The sequence below is a fragment of the Ranitomeya imitator genome, chromosome 2, assembly GCF_032444005.1.
Source record: "Ranitomeya imitator isolate aRanImi1 chromosome 2, aRanImi1.pri, whole genome shotgun sequence".
In the NCBI taxonomy this organism is placed as follows: domain Eukaryota; kingdom Metazoa; phylum Chordata; class Amphibia; order Anura; family Dendrobatidae; genus Ranitomeya; species Ranitomeya imitator.
The window spans coordinates 306506545-306524657 of NC_091283.1; the positions used below are offsets into that span (position 1 = coordinate 306506545).

At 50.4% G+C, this 18113-nt stretch overlaps 1 protein-coding gene across 2 annotated transcripts in view; it reads right to left on the minus strand.

The window, feature by feature from the left end:
• LOC138666943 (oocyte zinc finger protein XlCOF7.1-like) overlaps positions 1-9556 on the minus strand; it is a 43829-nt gene extending 34273 nt beyond the window's left edge. The window contains exons 1-5 of one of the 2 annotated variants that reach the window (XM_069755139.1): positions 9459-9556; positions 8336-8482; positions 8027-8206; positions 7820-7943; positions 7639-7736 (exon numbers count right to left, since the gene is read on the minus strand). Coding sequence is in view for 1 of the 2 variants with exons in the window: in XM_069755138.1 (XP_069611239.1) it covers positions 7639-7736; positions 7820-7943; positions 8027-8206; positions 8336-8413 (480 nt within the window). In the remaining variant the exon portion in view is untranslated. The remainder of the gene's footprint in view (positions 1-7638; positions 7737-7819; positions 7944-8026; positions 8207-8335; positions 8483-9458) is intronic. The other variant, XM_069755138.1, reaches the window with a different exon arrangement.
• Between the last annotated feature and the right edge of the window lie 8557 nt (positions 9557-18113).

An 18113-nucleotide genomic window follows, 5' to 3' on the forward strand; every position in this document is an offset into this window, starting at 1 on the left:
GTTTTTTATTCTCGCCATGACAGCACCCACTGAGAGACTTCAGAGAACCATCATCTGGGAGGGACCACCGTATTGGGGACAGGTCTCCTGAAAACCAAGTCAGAAGATGATGACAAATTGAGTCTATAGTGGCTGTAAAAGGTAGATGGTGAAGACCATGTTGCAGCATTACCTATCAGATCAATCGAGATGTCCGCCTTCTTAGCCCAGGAGAATGCCATAGACCGTGCCGAATGTGCCCTTATTCCATCCGGAGGACCTTCACCCTTTGCTGAATAAGCCAGACAGATTGTATCTGTGATCCAACGTGATAAAGTGCTCCTTGTGACTCCAAACCCCTTCCTGTGGCTCTGAAAAGACACAAACAGAGCCCTACTCTGCCTTCAGGGATATTTAATATGTACTTTAATGACATGTACTTTAATGCGACAGACAGACGACGGACCTATCAGGGCATCAAAGACCAGATTCAGGTCCTAGGGAGACAAGCGAGCAATGTGTACAGAGTCACTACGCTCACATGCTGAAATAAACCATGCAACCCATCTAACTCCAGCAATATTACGACTAGATAGGGCTCCCAAAGCTGATATCTGAACCTTTAATGTGTTAACTGAAAAACCCAGCTCCCAACCCTCGAAAATTGCAGCAACTGGAACCTCACTAGAAAAAGGCCCAGTATGAAAATTAAGGAACTTCCTCCACACTCTACTGTATATCTTGGTTGTGGATTCTTTCCTACTCTGCAGACTGGTACTAATCAGGTTGTCAGAAAACCCCCTTAATTTCAACAACTGCCTCAAGTTCCACGCCGTCAAGTGGAGACCTCTCACCCAAGGATGACAGGATGGACCCCAAGAGAGCAGGCCCGGATCTGATGGGAAGATCCAGGGGTCGGATATGGACATGGCCCTGAGCCATGAAAACCAAGGTCTCTTGGGCCAGAAAGGAGCGAAGAGAATTATCCTTGCTCTCTCGTCCCTGATCTTCCTGATGACTTGTGGAAGCACCATCATTGGAGGAAACGCATAGGCCAGACTGAAGCGACAAGGGAACTGGAGGGAGTCGACCAACTCCGGCTGATCTGCCCTGTTCAGGGAGGCAAATCTTTGGACCTTTCTGTTGTCCCTGGTAGCAAACAAGTCCATTTCCGGAAGCCCCCACAAGTCCACTAAATTCCTGAATACTTGGTGACTGAGACCCCATTCTCTCTGATATAACGTATGGCGACTGAGGAAGCCGCTTTAAGATTTTCCACTCCCCTGATGTGAAGGGCTGAGAGAGACAAGAGATGGGCTTCGGCCAGTTCGAGAATATCCACCACAGTAGACATCAGCACTTTTGATCAAGTTCTGCCTTGCCAATTTACGTATGCAACTGACAAGGTATTGTCCGACAAAACTCTCACATGCGTCCCCCGCAGCTGTGGGAGAAAGTGATGTAGAGCATGACTGACTGCCTTTAATTCCTTTAGATTTGAGGAGTCATCAGCCTCCTCTATGGACCTCTGCCGCTGGGCCAGGTTATCATCCATATGAGCTCCCCATCCATCAGGGCTAGCATCCGTAGTAACTATCCTGGACGGTTTCACTACCCATGGAATCCCCTTCCCTCCTGGTCTCCCGGGACCTCCACCACGACATGCTTAGATAACAGACATAAAACCTCCAACTCAAGAGGCTCCTGTTGTGCCGGGGATCTAAGAGAGGTGATGACAAAGGAATCTGAGGGGATTCGGACAAAACTCTAGTTTCAACCCCGATGTTACTAAGCCCAGGGTCCAGGGATTAGAAGTGATCTCCCGCCATCTGTGTCAAAAAATTTTTAACCTGCCGCCCACAGGAGGGTCAGGGTCAATGGAATTTATTACTCTTCCTGGGAGAGGATCCGCTAAAATGGGAACCTTTTTGTTTGGTCTCCTTTGTCTCCCAGCGATCTCAGTTTTCATAATTCCACCTTCTACCGAATGGTCACTTTCTGAAGGCCCTCCTGTAGGACGGAACAGACTGGTTAGGGAACCCTTTTTGTCACTCTCCCGCCTTGGTGAGGATCTAATCGAGCACGCTGCCAAACAGGAACTCACCCTGGCATGGAATTGTGCACAATTTAGACTTTGCGCATCCCCCTTCCAGCCCTTCAGCCATAGGACACGACGAACAGAATTCACAAGACCAGCTGACCTTGTTGCCAGGCGTAGGGAGTCCACAGAAGCATCAGCTAGATATGCTGTAGTTCCCCTGATCAATGGACTAGAGCAGTGTTTTTCAACCAGTGTGCCGCGGCACACTAGTGTGCCGCGACACATGGTCGGGTGTGCCGCGGGGAATGGGAGTCAGCTGTTCTCTGTGCCGACTGTCAAGCTGACAGCCGGCACAGAGAAGCTGCAGCGCGCCGGCTCCCGGAGATCAATTGTACTCGCAGACATCTACCAGCTGCGAGTACAATTGAGGCTCTGACCGCTGGGTCAGAGCGACGCCAGCAGCATGATCAAGTCATGTGATCACGCTGCTGACGTCACTATCCGGCGCGCAGGAGACAGAAGACACTTGGTGGTAAGTGCTCCTGTGCTGTGGAGCTGAAGACACCGAAGATTCAGCGTGGGGTGGGTTTATGGGGAGTATGTGGGGGGATTTATTAAGTGTGTGGGGGGATTTATTAAGTGTGTGGGGGAATTTATTAAGTGTGGGGGGATTTATTCAGTGTGTGGGGGGATTTATTCAGTGTGGGGGGGGATTTATTCAGTGTGTGGGGGGATTTATTCAGTGTGTGTGGGGGATTTATTCAGTGTGTGGGGGGATTTATTCAGTGTGTGGGGGGGATTTATTCAGTGTGTGGGGGGGATTTATTCAGTGAGGGTAGGGATTTATTCAGTGTGTGGGGGGGATTTATTCAGTGTGTGGGGGGGATTTATTCAGTGTGTGGGGGGGATTTATTCAGTGAGTGGGGGAATTTATTCAGTGTGTGGGGGGGATTTATTCAGTGTGTGGGGGGGATTTATTCAGTGTGTGGGGGGGATTTATTCAGTGTGTGGGGGGGATTTATTCAGTGTGTACGTGGGGGGGGCTGGAATTTATTTAGCATGTGTGGGGCAGGGTGCATTTATTCTGTGGAAGGGCAGTGGATATATTCTGTGGGGGTGAGTGGGGAGATGGGGGTGGACACAGTAGCGAGGGGAAAAATGTGTGCTGACACAGTATTGGGAGCATTGGTGATGGGATGTGTGAGGACAGTATGGGGGGTCGGGGGAATGTGTGAGGGGGGAATGTGTGAGGAGGAAATATGGAGAGAGCAAAGGGGTATGTTAGCAGGGGGGGATGTACAGGAAGAGGCTATTAGAAATGTGTGCAGACAGTATGGGGGGATGAAAGTGTGAGTGGACACATAATAGATACTGAGTAGTGTGAGGGTAACAGCCAGGAGGAGACAGTATGCCAAGTAGGAGGCGTGTAATGAAGGGGCACAGTAGAGAGACTGGGCTCTCTATGAGGGACAACGTATGAGAAGGCAGTGTGAAGTATGGAAAAGAGAGAGAGGGTAGTGTGGATGGCATGTACCATAAGAGGGACAGTGAGGGTCATATTATGTGCTGGGAATAAAGTGAGGGGCAATTATTTACTCAGGGGCTCAGCCTAGGGCAGATATTGTTATTCCGGAGCATTATAATAACACTGCTATCTTTAAGGGTGTTGTGTCAGGATGTGCTGCAGAAGACAGGAGAAGACGGAAGTCTGCAGAAACGAGCTCTGCCGGTGGATGAGAAGAGTCATCATGGCATCTGGACAAGGTGAAGATGAACAGAAAGAGGCGACTGCACAAACAACGTCATCTATCAGGTACCTGGATGTAAATGTGTTTTTTTTTGTGATACTAATTCTCATTTTTATTTGTTAGGAACATTAAAGGGGATGTCCAAGGTTGTGATGAGTCTGCAGTCATACTATGTGACTGCAGACTTCTGAATTCTCACAGTGCACACTGCTATCATAATTCTCTGATGTTGGTGATTTACATACATGCGGTCACGTGCTGACTAGACATGTGTGGCCTCATTCAATGAAAATGAATTGACTGAGGCCGGACACGTCTAGTTAGAATGTGGCCAGAAGTATCCAAATCACATACTTGTGCTGTCATGACCGTCCACTCTGGCCACAGGCAAGGGAGAATCCTGAAAGTGTGCAGTGCTTGCGCTGTGAGAATTCAGAAGCCTGCAGTCGCATAGAATGACTGCAGACTTTCATCTCAAACCTGGACGCACCATTTTGTGCCATTTTGGTTGGTGGTGTGCCTCGGGATTTTTTAAGTATAAAAAGTGTGCCGCGGCTCAAAAAAGGTTGAAAATCACTGGACTAGAGGACATCAGCCTCTCTCTAGACAATCCTTTCTTGATCTGTTCCTCCAGCTGGTCCACCCAAACAAGCATTGACCTTCCTGTACATGTGCTGGATATAGCCGGTCTAAAGGCTCTGGTGCAGGACTCCCATGATCTTTTAAGAAATGTCTCTGCTTTGCAGTCTAGAGCAGTGTTTCTCAACTCCAGTCCTCAGGACCCACCAACTGGTCATGTTTTCAGGATTTACTTAAGGTACTGTCACACTAGACGATATCGCTAGCGATCCGTGACGTTGCAGCGTCCTCGCTAGCGATATCGTCCAGTGTGACAGGCAGCAGCGATCAGGCCCCTGCTGGGAGATCGCTGGTCGGGGAAGAAAGTCCAGAACTTTATTTCGTCGCTGGACTCCCCGTAGACATCGCTGAATCGGCGTGTGTGACACCGATTCAGCGATGTCTTTGCTGGTAACCAGGGTAAACATCGGGTAACTAAGCGCAGGGCCGCGCTTAGTAACCCGATGTTTACCCTGGTTACCATCCTAAAAGTAAAAAAACAAACAGTACATACTTACCTACAGCCGTCTGTCCTCCAGCGCTGTGCTCTGCTCTCCTCCTGCTCTGGCTGTGAGCGTCGGTCAGCCGGAAAGCAGAGCGGTGACGTCACCGCTCTGCTTTCTGGCTGCCCGGCGCTCACAGCCAGACCAGAGAAGCAGAGCGCCGAGGACAGACAGCGGTAGGTAAGTATGTAGCGTTTGTTTTTTTACTTTTTAGGATGGTAACCAGGGTAAACATCGGGTTACTAAGCGCGGCCCTGCGCTTAGTTACCCGATGTTTACCCTGGTTACCGGGGACCTCGGGATCGTTGGTCGCTGGAGAGCTGTCTGTGTGACAGCTCTCCAGCGACCAAACAGCGACGCTGCAGCGATCCGGATCGTTGTCGGTATCGCTGCAGCGTCGCTATGTGTGACGGTACCTTTAGTATTGCACAGGTGATAATTTCATTACCTGTTCAAGCATTAATTCCATCACCTGGGCAATACTAAGGAAATTCTGAAAACATGACCTGTTGGTGGGTCTTGAGGATTGGAGTTGAGAAACACTGGTCTAGAGGGTCAGATAGGACCACAGAATCTTCTACAGGCAGGACAAAATGTCTAGAAGTCGAGGCCACTACGGAGTTCACCTTGGGAACCTTGGACCAAGCTGTCAGGTCATCTTCCTCAAAGGGACAAAGGGATACCTCCTCCTGGAAGATGAAGAGAGGAACCCTCGCGCTGTCCCTGCTTGCTCCATTCCATCCTGACCAAATCCTTCACCACACCAATAACCGGGAAAGCTCGTATCTTTTTCTGCGAGAGACCTGCAAACATAATTTCCTTTGTAGATCTAACCTCTTTCACCACTAAAAGCCCCATCATATTTCTAACTGATTTCACCAGGTTATCCATACTTTCTATGGGAAAAAAAAGATAGCCCTTCTTCACCAGATGACGATGAATCAGAAGCACCAGAGAATCCAGCCTGGTCACTACCGTAAGCAGAACTGGAGACAGGGGTAACACTCCTTGCTTTAGACTTATGTTTGTTAGGCCTGTTTGAGCATCCTAAGGACTGAAGTTCCTCTCATCATTAATCGTATATCAGCAGATCTAACTGAGGACTCCTCCTCTAAAGTCTGGCTAATACAACTCTGACACAGTCTTTTAAGATAGAGGTCAGGAAGGGGTTGTGAGCACAAGGCACATTCTTTGTGCTTGGCTTTTTTAGTTTTCTTAGCCTGAAAGGGAGGTACACAGAAAGAAGGTGAATCAGCTTAGTAGGCAGAGTCATGTAAGGGTACCGTCACACAGTGGCATTTTATCGCTCCAGCGTCGTAGACTGCTGTCACACTTTGCAATGTACGACGCTGGAGCGATAATTTCATGACGTATGTGCGATGTAGAAGCCGTTGGTTACTATGCGCACATCGTATACAATATCGTGCACACCTTTCTTACACCATGCGATCATGCCGCCACAGCGGGACACTAGACGACAAAAGAAAGTTTCAAACGATCTGCTACGACGTACGATTCTCAGCGGGGTCCCTGATCGCAGGAGCATGTCAGACACAGCGAGATCGCTGGAACGTCACGGATATATCGCTGGAACGTCACGAATCGTGCCGTCGTAGCGATCAAAATGCCACTGTGTGACGGTACCCTTACACTCACCCAGTGAAGCTGTGATGTGGTACCGGTTCTGGAAGTGGAGGCACAGCACGAGTTCTAGATGGTACAGCTTACTCCGTACACTCTTGTTAGTGGAGTTGCCCTCTTGGGAGCGCCCAATGCTGTTCTTGGGATTGCTGTCCGGCTGCACTTCCACCACCTGTGGGTGCACCTCAGATTCTCCTGGAGAGGACATCTTTGGGACACATTGGCAGCAGGAGGCCGCCGGATCTTATACTTACAGCCTGTCCATCTCCAGAACAAGCCTCCCCGGACCCCAGGAAGTGAACCCAAGCAATTTCAGTTCAGTTCAGTAATGCTGAATGGGCAGTGCGCATACGTGGGCCTAAACTCAGAAGCACTGCCCGATGGAAGAGCAGGGCAGCCGATGCACGCATCCCGCTCCACAAGATGAGTGCCGGTCTGGTCCTACTGCACCGCGTGAGCCAGGACAGCCATCAGACGAGGGGGAAGTCTGACAGGCAGGGATCTCCAGACGCTGCTTCTGGTGCCGCAGCCCCTGCTGTTCCCCAGACACCACACAGGTGGCATGCACAGGCCCAGGTAACCTTTCCTGTGCAGGTTCCCGCAGGAACAAGAAACCAACTGAGGAGGTGAGAGGGACAGCCCCTTTTTATCTGTAGGTTTCCTGTTCCTGGGGGCGGATCCCCTCTCTCAGTGGGTGCTGTTAGCGATAATAAAAAAAAACAACATAATACTACTGGTGGATAGAACAAAACTGAACACAAAACCTTCACAGTTGTCTACACATCATAGGGGAGATCTCATGACACCTCTCTATCTACCTGGGCAGCACGGTGGCGCAGTGGTTAGCACTACAGCCTTGCAGCGCTGGGGTCCTGGGTTCTAATCCCACCCAGGACAACATCTGCAAAGAGTTTGTATGTTCTCTCCGTGTTTGCGTGGGTTTCCTCCGGGCACTCCGGTTTCCTCCCACATTCCAAAGACATACTGATAGGAATTCTAGATTGTGAGCCCAATCGGGGACAGTGATGATAATGTGTGCAAACTGTAAAGCGCTGCGGAATATGTTAGCGCTATATAAAAATAAAGATTATTATATTATTATTATTACCTGATGATCCTGAGGAACATTGGTATCTCCTTGTTTACAGTCCTGTGGTAGAAGAGGACGGGGACATCTCTCTGGTGTTGTCCTCCTACTGGATAGATCTGGAGGAAACACATACAGGGACTGAATTCATTCTTTACATACAGATAATTATAGGCTGTCTGTATTTAGTCCAGTCCATTACCTGGTGATTTTAGGGGCTGGGGAATCTCCATCATGATGTCCTTGTACAGATCTTTGTGTCCTTCTAAATACTCCCACTCCTCCATGGAGAAATAGACGGTGACATCCTGATACCTTATAGGAACCTGACACATACAATGATACCGTCATCCCCCCGATCCCTTCATAGCGTTACTGTATAATGTCCCAGCATTCCCAGCAGTGTCACCTCTCCAGTCAGCAGCTCAATCATCTTGTAGGTGAGTTCTAGGATCTTCTGGTCATTGATGTCCTCATGGATCAGGGGGTGAGGTTGAGGCCCCGTGATTGGGCTCAGGGGTCTTCCCCATCCCTCAGACACAGGGTCCTGACAGCGCTCACTAGAGGTCTTCTTCACTACTGTGTAATCCTGGTTATGGAGAGAAACATTAATAATTCTCACTACAGACATTTCCAGAGTCCTCACCTCTCCAGTTCTGTCCATCTGTTATTCCCATAGATAAGAATGATGTAATGTGACATCATCAGAATCTCTCACCTCTCCAGTAAGCCGGAAGAGAATCTCTAGGGTGAGGTGTAATATCCTCTCCGCCATCTTGTCTCTGTCCATATCCATCTTTGATGGGTTAATAAGGAAAATTCCCTCAATAGTAGATCTTCACAGAGGATTGGATATTGTAGATACCTGAATGAGAAGAAGATGAGCCGATGTAACATCATAAAAATCCTGTAGATAATAAGGGGAAACATATAAGAAGATAGAACTTGTAGATGTTGTATTCTCTAGTCTTGTATGGACTGGAACGTAAGTTGAATTGCTGACTAAGACATCTCCTCCATGCTCCCAATCACTGCCTATGTTACTCACTGCTTTGGCGACTGATTGGCTGTAAGAATCATAACTTCGTTAGGACTGAGCAGAAAATACAGAGACTGGCGGGAACCCAAGCAGCAATGGTATATTTGCTATTTTACAGTGTTTAGTTTTCTTCTTTCCATCTACTAATAAAACCTATATATTTAGGCCACAGACAACAAGCAGTTTCTTCCTCGGAGTCGGCAGCTGAATACGTTCCTCATAGACTCATCTTCCATAACGCTAATTCTCGTCTCATTTACCGACCCTGGAATCGGCATTAGTAATACTGCAGGAGATATTCATTACACGTGACAGGAGAAATAACTACTTCATGATGAGGACGACATCTTCATCTTCTACTACGGCTCTAGGAACAGATTTGGCCAGAGTCCGTCACTGACTCCATCACCACCGGCCTCTATATGAAGGTTTCCCGACAATACTGTATATGAGCCCCGAACTATGAGAGTAATACATGTTTCCTTGGTTCCCGACTTTCATAGTTGGGTCGTTTGTATCTATCAGCGGAAAAGCAACAAAACCATTGTGATTCTTATAAGGAGACAACACAAACCCCCTAAATATAACATTTTATAACAACCCCACAATCTGTGACTCTTCAGGGTAAATCGCTCTCTCCCCATTGGATTAGAGCTGATACTATGAAGCTAAAGGGACTAAACAGACTCTGTCACCTCCATAAAGGGGCACTTTACTGTGTTTGTCAGAACTGTCCGAGGATTATTAGAGGTGATAGTTTCCCCCAATTAGAAGGGACACCTGTGGATATTGGGGTCTTTACCTGCTACAGATCTGGTGTGGACCCTCCACCCGCACTCCACCTATATGGCAGCTCTGTGCACACAGGACCTGTCATGAGGTCACAGGAGGGGAGGAGTCAGGGGTCACATGATCAGGGGCCTCAGTGTATGCAGGACTCTGCTGTGCTGGTTGTCATGGTGCTGGATGAGGGGAAGTTTATGTGTGGGGTCAGGAGGGGTTTACAGTGTGGATGTAGCAGAGCCGTGTGTGTACGGAGTGTACGGAGCGGAGCCGTGTGTGTACAAGGTGTACGGAGTGGAGCCTTGTGTGTATGAGGTGTACGGAGCGGAGCCTTGTGTGTATGAGGTGTACGAAGCAGAGCCGTGTGTGTACAAGGTGTAAGGAGCAGAGCCGTGTGTGTACGAGGTGTATGGAGCAGAGCCGTGTGTGTTCAAGGTGTATGGAGTGGAGCCTTGTGTGTATGAGGTGTACGGAGCAGAGCCGTGTGTGTACAAGGTGTAAGGAGCAGAGCCGTGTGTGTACGAGGTGTATGGAGCAGAGCCGTGTGTGTTCAAGGTGTATGGAGTGGAGCCTTGTGTGTATGAGGTGTACGGAGCAGAGCCGTGTGTGTACAAGGTGTAAGGAGCAGAGCCGTGTGTGTACGAAGTGTACGGAGCAGAGCCGTGTGTGTACGAGGTGTACGGAGCAGAGCCGTGTGTACGAGGTGGATGGAGCGGAGCCGTGTGTACGAGGTGTACGGAGCAGAGCCGTGTGTACGAGGTGGATGGAGCGGAGCCGTGTGTACGAGGTGTACGGAGCAGAGCCGTGTGTACGAGGTGGATGGAGCAGAGCCATGATTACAATCAGCCTTTGGGGGCTAAATGGTTTTCTATCCTTGACCTTAGAGGGGCTTATAATTTGATACGCATGAAGAAGGTTGGTGTGTGGTGATGGGAGAGCGTGCTCAGTACTTGATCAAGTATCCATGTATTTGGGGGTCACACTCACATGTTTACCACCTATTAGACGGCCAATAAACACTCAGGGATTGCCCGCCATACACAGTAATGACATAAACATGTTGGCTACTGGCATTACTGTGACTGCCCGCCGCATAGTACCATCAAGTCTGTATAAGACCTGGTGACGCCATGTTTGGAGCATTGTACACGGACATAGTGTAGGGAGAGTTTCTGCTGATGTTACATTAAACCAACAGCCCTTTTCCAGACTAACTCAAATACAAGTGCTTCTCACAAAATTAGAATATCATCAAAAAGTTAATTTATTTCTGTTCTTCAATACAAAAAGTGAAACTCATATATTATCTAGAGTTATTACAAACAAAGTGATCTATTTTAAGTATTTATTTATGTTAATGTTGATGATTATGGCTTACAGCCAATGAAAACCCATAAGTCATTATCTCAGTAAATTAGAATAATTAACAAAAAACACCTGCAAAGGCTTCCTAAGCGTTTAAAAAGGTCCCATAGTCTGTCTCAGTAGCTCCACAATCATGGGGAAGACTGCTGACTTGACAGATGTCCAGAAGGCAGTCACTGACACACTCCACAAGGAGGGTAAGCCACAAAAGGCCATTGCTAATGAAGCTGGCTGTTCACAGAGTGCTGTATCCAAGCATATTAATGGGAAGTTGAGTGGAAGAAAAAAGTGTGGTAAAAAAAAGGTGCACAAGCAATCGGGATAACCGCAGCTTTGACAGGATTGCTACGAAAAGGCCACTCATAAAATTGGGGAAATTCACAAGGAGTGGACTGCTGCTGGAGTCATTCGTTCAAGAGCCACCACACACAGACATCTCCAGGACATGGGCTACAAGTGTCGCATTCCTTGTCTCAAGCCACTATTGACCAATAGACAATGCCAGAAGAGTCTTACCTGAGCCAAGGAGAAAAAGAACTGGACTGTTGTCAGTGGTCCAAGGTGTTGTTTTCAGATGAAAGTAAATTTTGCATTTCATTTGGAAATCGAGGTCCCAGAGTCTGGAGGAAGAGTGGAGAGGCCACAATCCAAGCTAATTGAGGTTTGGTGGGAAGTACCACAATCAGTGATGGTTTGGGGAGTCATGTCATCTGCTGGTGTAGGTCCACTGTGTTTTATCAAGACCGAAGTCAGTGCAGCCGTCTACCAGGAAACTTTAGAGCATTTCATGCTTCCCTTGCTTTTTGGAGATTAAAATTTCATTCTCCAGCAGGACTTGGCACCAGTCCACACTGCAGAAGAACCAATACTTGGTTTACAAACAACAGTATCACTGTGCTTGATTGGCAGCAAACTCGCCTGACCTTAGCCCCATAGAGCTTAGCTGTGGAGTCTATAGTTTTGACTTGAGATGTGGATACTGTATATAGATTTTTAAACATGTCTTTCCCTCTTGCGGGCAGCATGTGCAGATGGCTGTGTGTATCCTTTGTAGACACCCATATATTTTGCAATTAATATCTTATGATGTGTGTATGCATCTATATATTCATCTTCTGAAGTGCAGGCAGTATTTGCATATCAATAATTTGCATATTTTACTTACATTTTCTGCTGCATTAAAGGGACACAAAAGCCTCTCAGTATAGCTTGCTACCAGTCCCCTTTGTTACAGCTGCGAACGCAGACGCATCCACGTCGCCAGACCACGATGACGTGGGGTGAGCGTCCCAGGTGGGAATGGAATGTGGACCCACTGGACCACAGAAGGGAACCTGGACCTACCCAGACTAGGGAAGGGCAGTGAGCAGGGACTGTGGCAGCTGAGCTTGTGGACAAGATGGTGACATGCAGAACTAGATAACACCGCACACAGGGGCGGATTGTCAGAGGGTCAATATGGGCGGTAGCCCAGGGCCCAGTGGTCTGGGGGGGCCCTGGGCTACCGCAGATTAACCCTCTGATAATCCTCTGTGACTGCCCGCCGGGCGGCGTTTATTTGCCCCCCGGACCCAGTGGGCAGAGAGAGGGGGCCCGCATTGGGCCCCTTCTCATCTGCTCACAGGGCCCCTTCCGGCGCTGCGGCGGTTTCCTATTGATGTGCGGGCGCGCGCCCGCACATCAATAGTTAACAACAACAGCCGCCAGCCAATTGGAGGCTGGCAGCTGATGTCGGCCGCAGCGCACACGTCGCCGGCGTCTGACGTCATTGTCAGTCGCCGGCGAGTGTGCGCTGCTGCAGGGAGCTCGCCGCCTGGAGCGCGGACAGGTGAGGAGACTGCTTGTTTTTGTTTTTTTTTTTGGATCAGTTATCGGTGCGGTGGACACACTGGGGGGCAATGCCGGAGGACACACTGGGGGGCAATGCTGGAGGACACACTGGGGGGCAATGCTGGAGACATTGGGGCAGATTGGAGGACACACTGGGGGGCAATGCTGGAGACACTGTGGCAGATTGGAGGACACACTGGGGGGCAATGCTGGAGGACACACTGGGGGGCAATGCTGGAGACACTGGGGCAGATTGGAGGACACACTGGGGGCAATGCTGGAGACACTGGGGCAGATTGGAGGACACACTGGGGGGCAATTCTGGAGACACTGGGGCAGATTGGAGGACACACTGGGGGCAATGCTGGAGACACTGGGGCAGATTGGAGGACACACTGGGGGGCAATGCTGGAGGACACACTGGGGGGCAATGCTGGAGACACTGGGGCAGATTGGAGGACACACTGGGGGCAATGCTGGAGACACTGGGGCAGATTGGAGGACACACTGGGGGGCAATTCTGGAGACACTGGGGCAGATTGGAGGACACACTGGGGGCAATGCTGGAGACACTGGGGCAGATTGGAGGACACACTGGGGGGCAATGCTGGAGGACACACTGGGGGCAATGCTGGAGACAGTAGGGCAGATTGGAGGACACACTGGGGGGCAATGCTGGAGACACTGGGGCAGATTGGAGGACACACTGGGGGCAATGCTGGAGACACTGGGGCAGATTGGAGGACACACTGGGGGCAATGCTGGAGACAGTAGGGCAGATTGGAGGACACACTGGGGGGCAATGCTGGAGACACTGGGGCAGATTGGAGGACACACTAAGGGCAATGCTGGAGACACTGGGGCAGATTGGAGGACACACTTGGGGCAATGCTGGAGACAGTGAGGCAGATTGGAGGACACACTGGGGGACAATGCTGGAGACAGTTGGGCAGATTGGAGGACACTGGGGGGGGGCAATGCTGGAGGACACAGTGGGGCAGATTGCTGGAGACAGTGGGGCAGATTGCTGGAGACAGTGGGGCAGATTGCTGGAGACAGTGGGGCAGATTGCTGGAGACAGTGGGGCAGATTGGAGGACACACTGGGGGGGGCAATGCTGGAGACACTGGGGCAGATTGGAGGACACACTGGGGGCAATGCTGGAGACAGTGGGGCAGATTGGAGGACACACTGGGGGGCAATGTTGGAGACACTAGGGCAGATTGGAGGACACACTGGGGGCAATGCTGGAGACAGTGGGGCAGATTGCTGGAGACAGTAGGGCAGATTGGAGGACACACTGGGGGGCAATGCTGGAGACACTGGGGCAGATTGGAGGACACACTAAGGACAATGCTGGAGACACTGGGGCAGATTGGAGGACACACTTGGGGCAATGCTGGAGACAGTGAGGCAGATTGGAGGACACACTGGGGGACAATGCTGGAGACAGTTGGGCAGATTGGAGGACACTGGGGGGGGGGCAATGCTGGAGGACACAGTGGGGCAGATTGCTGGAGACAGTGGGGCAGATTGCTGGAGACAGTGGGGCAGATTGCTGGAGACAGTGGGGCAGATTGCTGGAGACAGTGGGGCAGATTGCTGGAGACAGTGGGGCAGATTGGAGGACACACTGGGGGGGGGCAATGCTGGAGACACTGGGGCAGATTGGAGGACACATTGGGGGCAATGCTGGAGACAGTGGGGCAGATTGGAGGACACACTGGGGGGCAATGTTGGAGACACTAGGGCAGATTGGAGGACACACTGGGGGCAATGCTGGAGACAGTGGGGCAGATTGCTGGAGACAGTGGGGCAGATTGCTGGAGACAGTGGGGCAATGCTGGAGACACTGGGGCAGATTGCTGGAGGACACACTGGGGGCAGATTGCTGGAGACACTGGGGGCAGATTGCTGGAGACACTGGGGCAGATGATTGCTGTAGACACTGGGGCAGATGATTGCTGGAGACACTGGGGCAGATGATTGCTGGAGACACTGGGGCAGATGATTGCTGGAGACACTGGGGCAGATGATTGCTGGACACACTGGGGCAATGCTGGATACACTGGGGCAGATGATTTCTGGACACACTGGGGCAATGCTGGAGACACTGGGCCAGATTGCTGGACACACTGGTGGTAATATGCTGGACACACTGGGGCAGATTGCTGGACACACTGTCTGGGGGCAATATGCTGGACATACTGGGGCAGATTGCTGGACACACTGGGGGTAATATGCTGGACACACTGGGGGTAATATGCTGGACACACTGGGGGCAGGACTGGAGGCATGGGCAGAATGTAATATAAAGGCACAGATGATTGGCCTCGGGGAGACCAAAACATCCAACACTGCGGAGACACCATCACGTGTTTCTCAACGCAGTGATTCCAGAACACTGCCCCCATCCCTTATGGGAAATATGCAGATGCATGTAAAGAAGCTGCGGAGACACCATCACGTGTTTCTCGACGCAAGCAGTGAATAGCCAGGCCTTTCCCCGGGAAGGAACAACCACGGGAAGGGCAGCATCCTATGAAGGAAAGCCACCTATGCCAAGCATGGTATCCATCCACAGACAGCTGTTTCGGGGTTTTTGCCCCTCATCAGTGTGGAGTAGGAATCTGGCTATTAGGAGCAGTGCCTAGTAAAAAGGCTATAAAGGCACAGATGATTGGCCTCGGGGAGACCAAAACATCCAACACTGCGGAGACACCATCACGTGTTTCTCAACGCAGTGATTCCAGAACACTGCCCCCATCCCTTATGGGAAATATGCAGATGCATGTAAAGAAGCTGCGGAGACACCATCACGTGTTTCTCGACGCAAGCAGTGAATAGCCAGGCCTTTCCCCGGGAAGGAACAACCACGGGAAGGGCAGCATCCTATGAAGGAAAGCCACCTATGCCAAGCATGGTATCCATCCACAGACAGCTGTTTCGGGGTTTTTGCCCCTCATCAGTGTGGAGTAGGAATCTGGCTATTAGGAGCAGTGCCTAGTAAAAAGGCTATAAAGGCACAGATGATTGGCCTCGGGGAGACCAAAACATCCAACACTGCGGAGACACCATCACGTGTTTCTCAACGCAGTGATTCCAGAACACTGCCCCCATCCCTTATGGGAAATATGCAGATGCATGTAAAGAAGCTGCGGAGACACCATCACGTGTTTCTCGACGCAAGCAGTGAATAGCCAGGCCTTTCCCCGGGAAGGAACAACCACGGGAAGGGCAGGCCTGGCTATTCACTGCTTGCGTTGAGAAACACGTGATGGTGTCTCCGCAGCTTCTTTACATGCATCTGCATATTTCCCATAAGGGATGGGGGCAGTGTTCTGGAATCACTGCGTTGAGAAACACGTGATGGTGTCTCCGCAGTGTTGGATGTTTTGGTCTCCCCGAGGCTAATCATCTGTGCCTTTATAGCCTTTTTACTAGGCACTGCTCCTAATAGCCAGATTCCTACTCCACACTGATGAGGGGCAAAAACCCCGAAACAGCTGTCTGTGGATGGATACCATGCTTGGCATAGGTGGCTTTCCTTCATAGGATGCTGCCCTTCCCGTGGTTGTTCCTTCCCGGGGAAAGGCCTGGCTATTCACTGCTTGCGTCGAGAAACACGTGATGGTGTCTCCGCAGCTTCTTTACATGCATCTGCATATTTCCCATAAGGGATGGGGGCAGTGTTCTGGAATCACTGCGTTGAGAAACACGTGATGGTGTCTCCGCAGTGTTGGATGTTTTGGTCTCCCCGAGGCCAATCATCTGTGCCTTTATAGCCTTTTTACTAGGCACTGCTCCTAATAGCCAGATTCCTACTCCACACTGATGAGGGGCAAAAACCCCGAAACAGCTGTCTGTGGATGGATACCATGCTTGGCATAGGTGGCTTTCCTTCATAGGATGCTGCCCTTCCCGTGGTTGTTCCTTCCCGGGGAAAGGCCTGGCTATTCACTGCTTGCGTCGAGAAACACGTGATGGTGTCTCCGCAGCTTCTTTACATGCATCTGCATATTTCCCATAAGGGATGGGGGCAGTGTTCTGGAATCACTGCGTTGAGAAACACGTGATGGTGTCTCCGCAGTGTTGGATGTTTTGGTCTCCCCGAGGCCAATCATCTGTGCCTTTATAGCCTTTTTACTAGGCACTGCTCCTAATAGCCAGATTCCTACTCCACACTGATGAGGGGCAAAAACCCCGAAACAGCTGTCTGTGGATGGATACCATGCTTGGCATAGGTGGCTTTCCTTCATAGGATGCTGCCCTTCCCGTGGTTGTTCCTTCCCGGGGAAAGGCCTGGCTATTCACTGCTTGCGTCGAGAAACACGTGATGGTGTCTCCGCAGCTTCTTTACATGCATCTGCATATTTCCCATAAGGGATGGGGGCAGTGTTCTGGAATCACTGCGTTGAGAAACACGTGATGGTGTCTCCGCAGTGTTGGATGTTTTGGTCTCCCCGAGGCCAATCATCTGTGCCTTTATAGCCTTTTTACTAGGCACTGCTCCTAATAGCCAGATTCCTACTCCACACTGATGAGGGGCAAAAACCCCGAAACAGCTGTCTGTGGATGGATACCATGCTTGGCATAGGTGGCTTTCCTTCATAGGATGCTGCCCTTCCCGTGGTTGTTCCTTCCCGGGGAAAGGCCTGGCTATTCACTGCTTGCGTCGAGAAACACGTGATGGTGTCTCCGCAGCTTCTTTACATGCATCTGCATATTTCCCATAAGGGATGGGGGCAGTGTTCTGGAATCACTGCGTTGAGAAACACGTGATGGTGTCTCCGCAGTGTTGGATGTTTTGGTCTCCCCGAGGCCAATCATCTGTGCCTTTATAGCCTTTTTACTAGGCACTGCTCCTAATAGCCAGATTCCTACTCCACACTGATGAGGGGCAAAAACCCCGAAACAGCTGTCTGTGGATGGATACCATGCTTGGCATAGGTGGCTTTCCTTCATAGGATGCTGCCCTTCCCGTGGTTGTTCCTTCCCGGGGAAAGGCCTGGCTATTCACTGCTTGCGTCGAGAAACACGTGATGGTGTCTCCGCAGCTTCTTTACATGCATCTGCATATTTCCCATAAGGGATGGGGGCAGTGTTCTGGAATCACTGCGTTGAGAAACACGTGATGGTGTCTCCGCAGTGTTGGATGTTTTGGTCTCCCCGAGGCCAATCATCTGTGCCTTTATAGCCTTTTTACTAGGCACTGCTCCTAATAGCCAGATTCCTACTCCACACTGATGAGGGGCAAAAACCCCGAAACAGCTGTCTGTGGATGGATACCATGCTTGGCATAGGTGGCTTTCCTTCATAGGATGCTGCCCTTCCCGTGGTTGTTCCTTCCCGGGGAAAGGCCTGGCTATTCACGGCTTGCGTCGAGAAACACGTGATGGTGTCTCCGCAGCTTCTTTACATGCATCTGCATATTTCCCATAAGGGATGGGGGCAGTGTTCTGGAATCACTGCGTTGAGA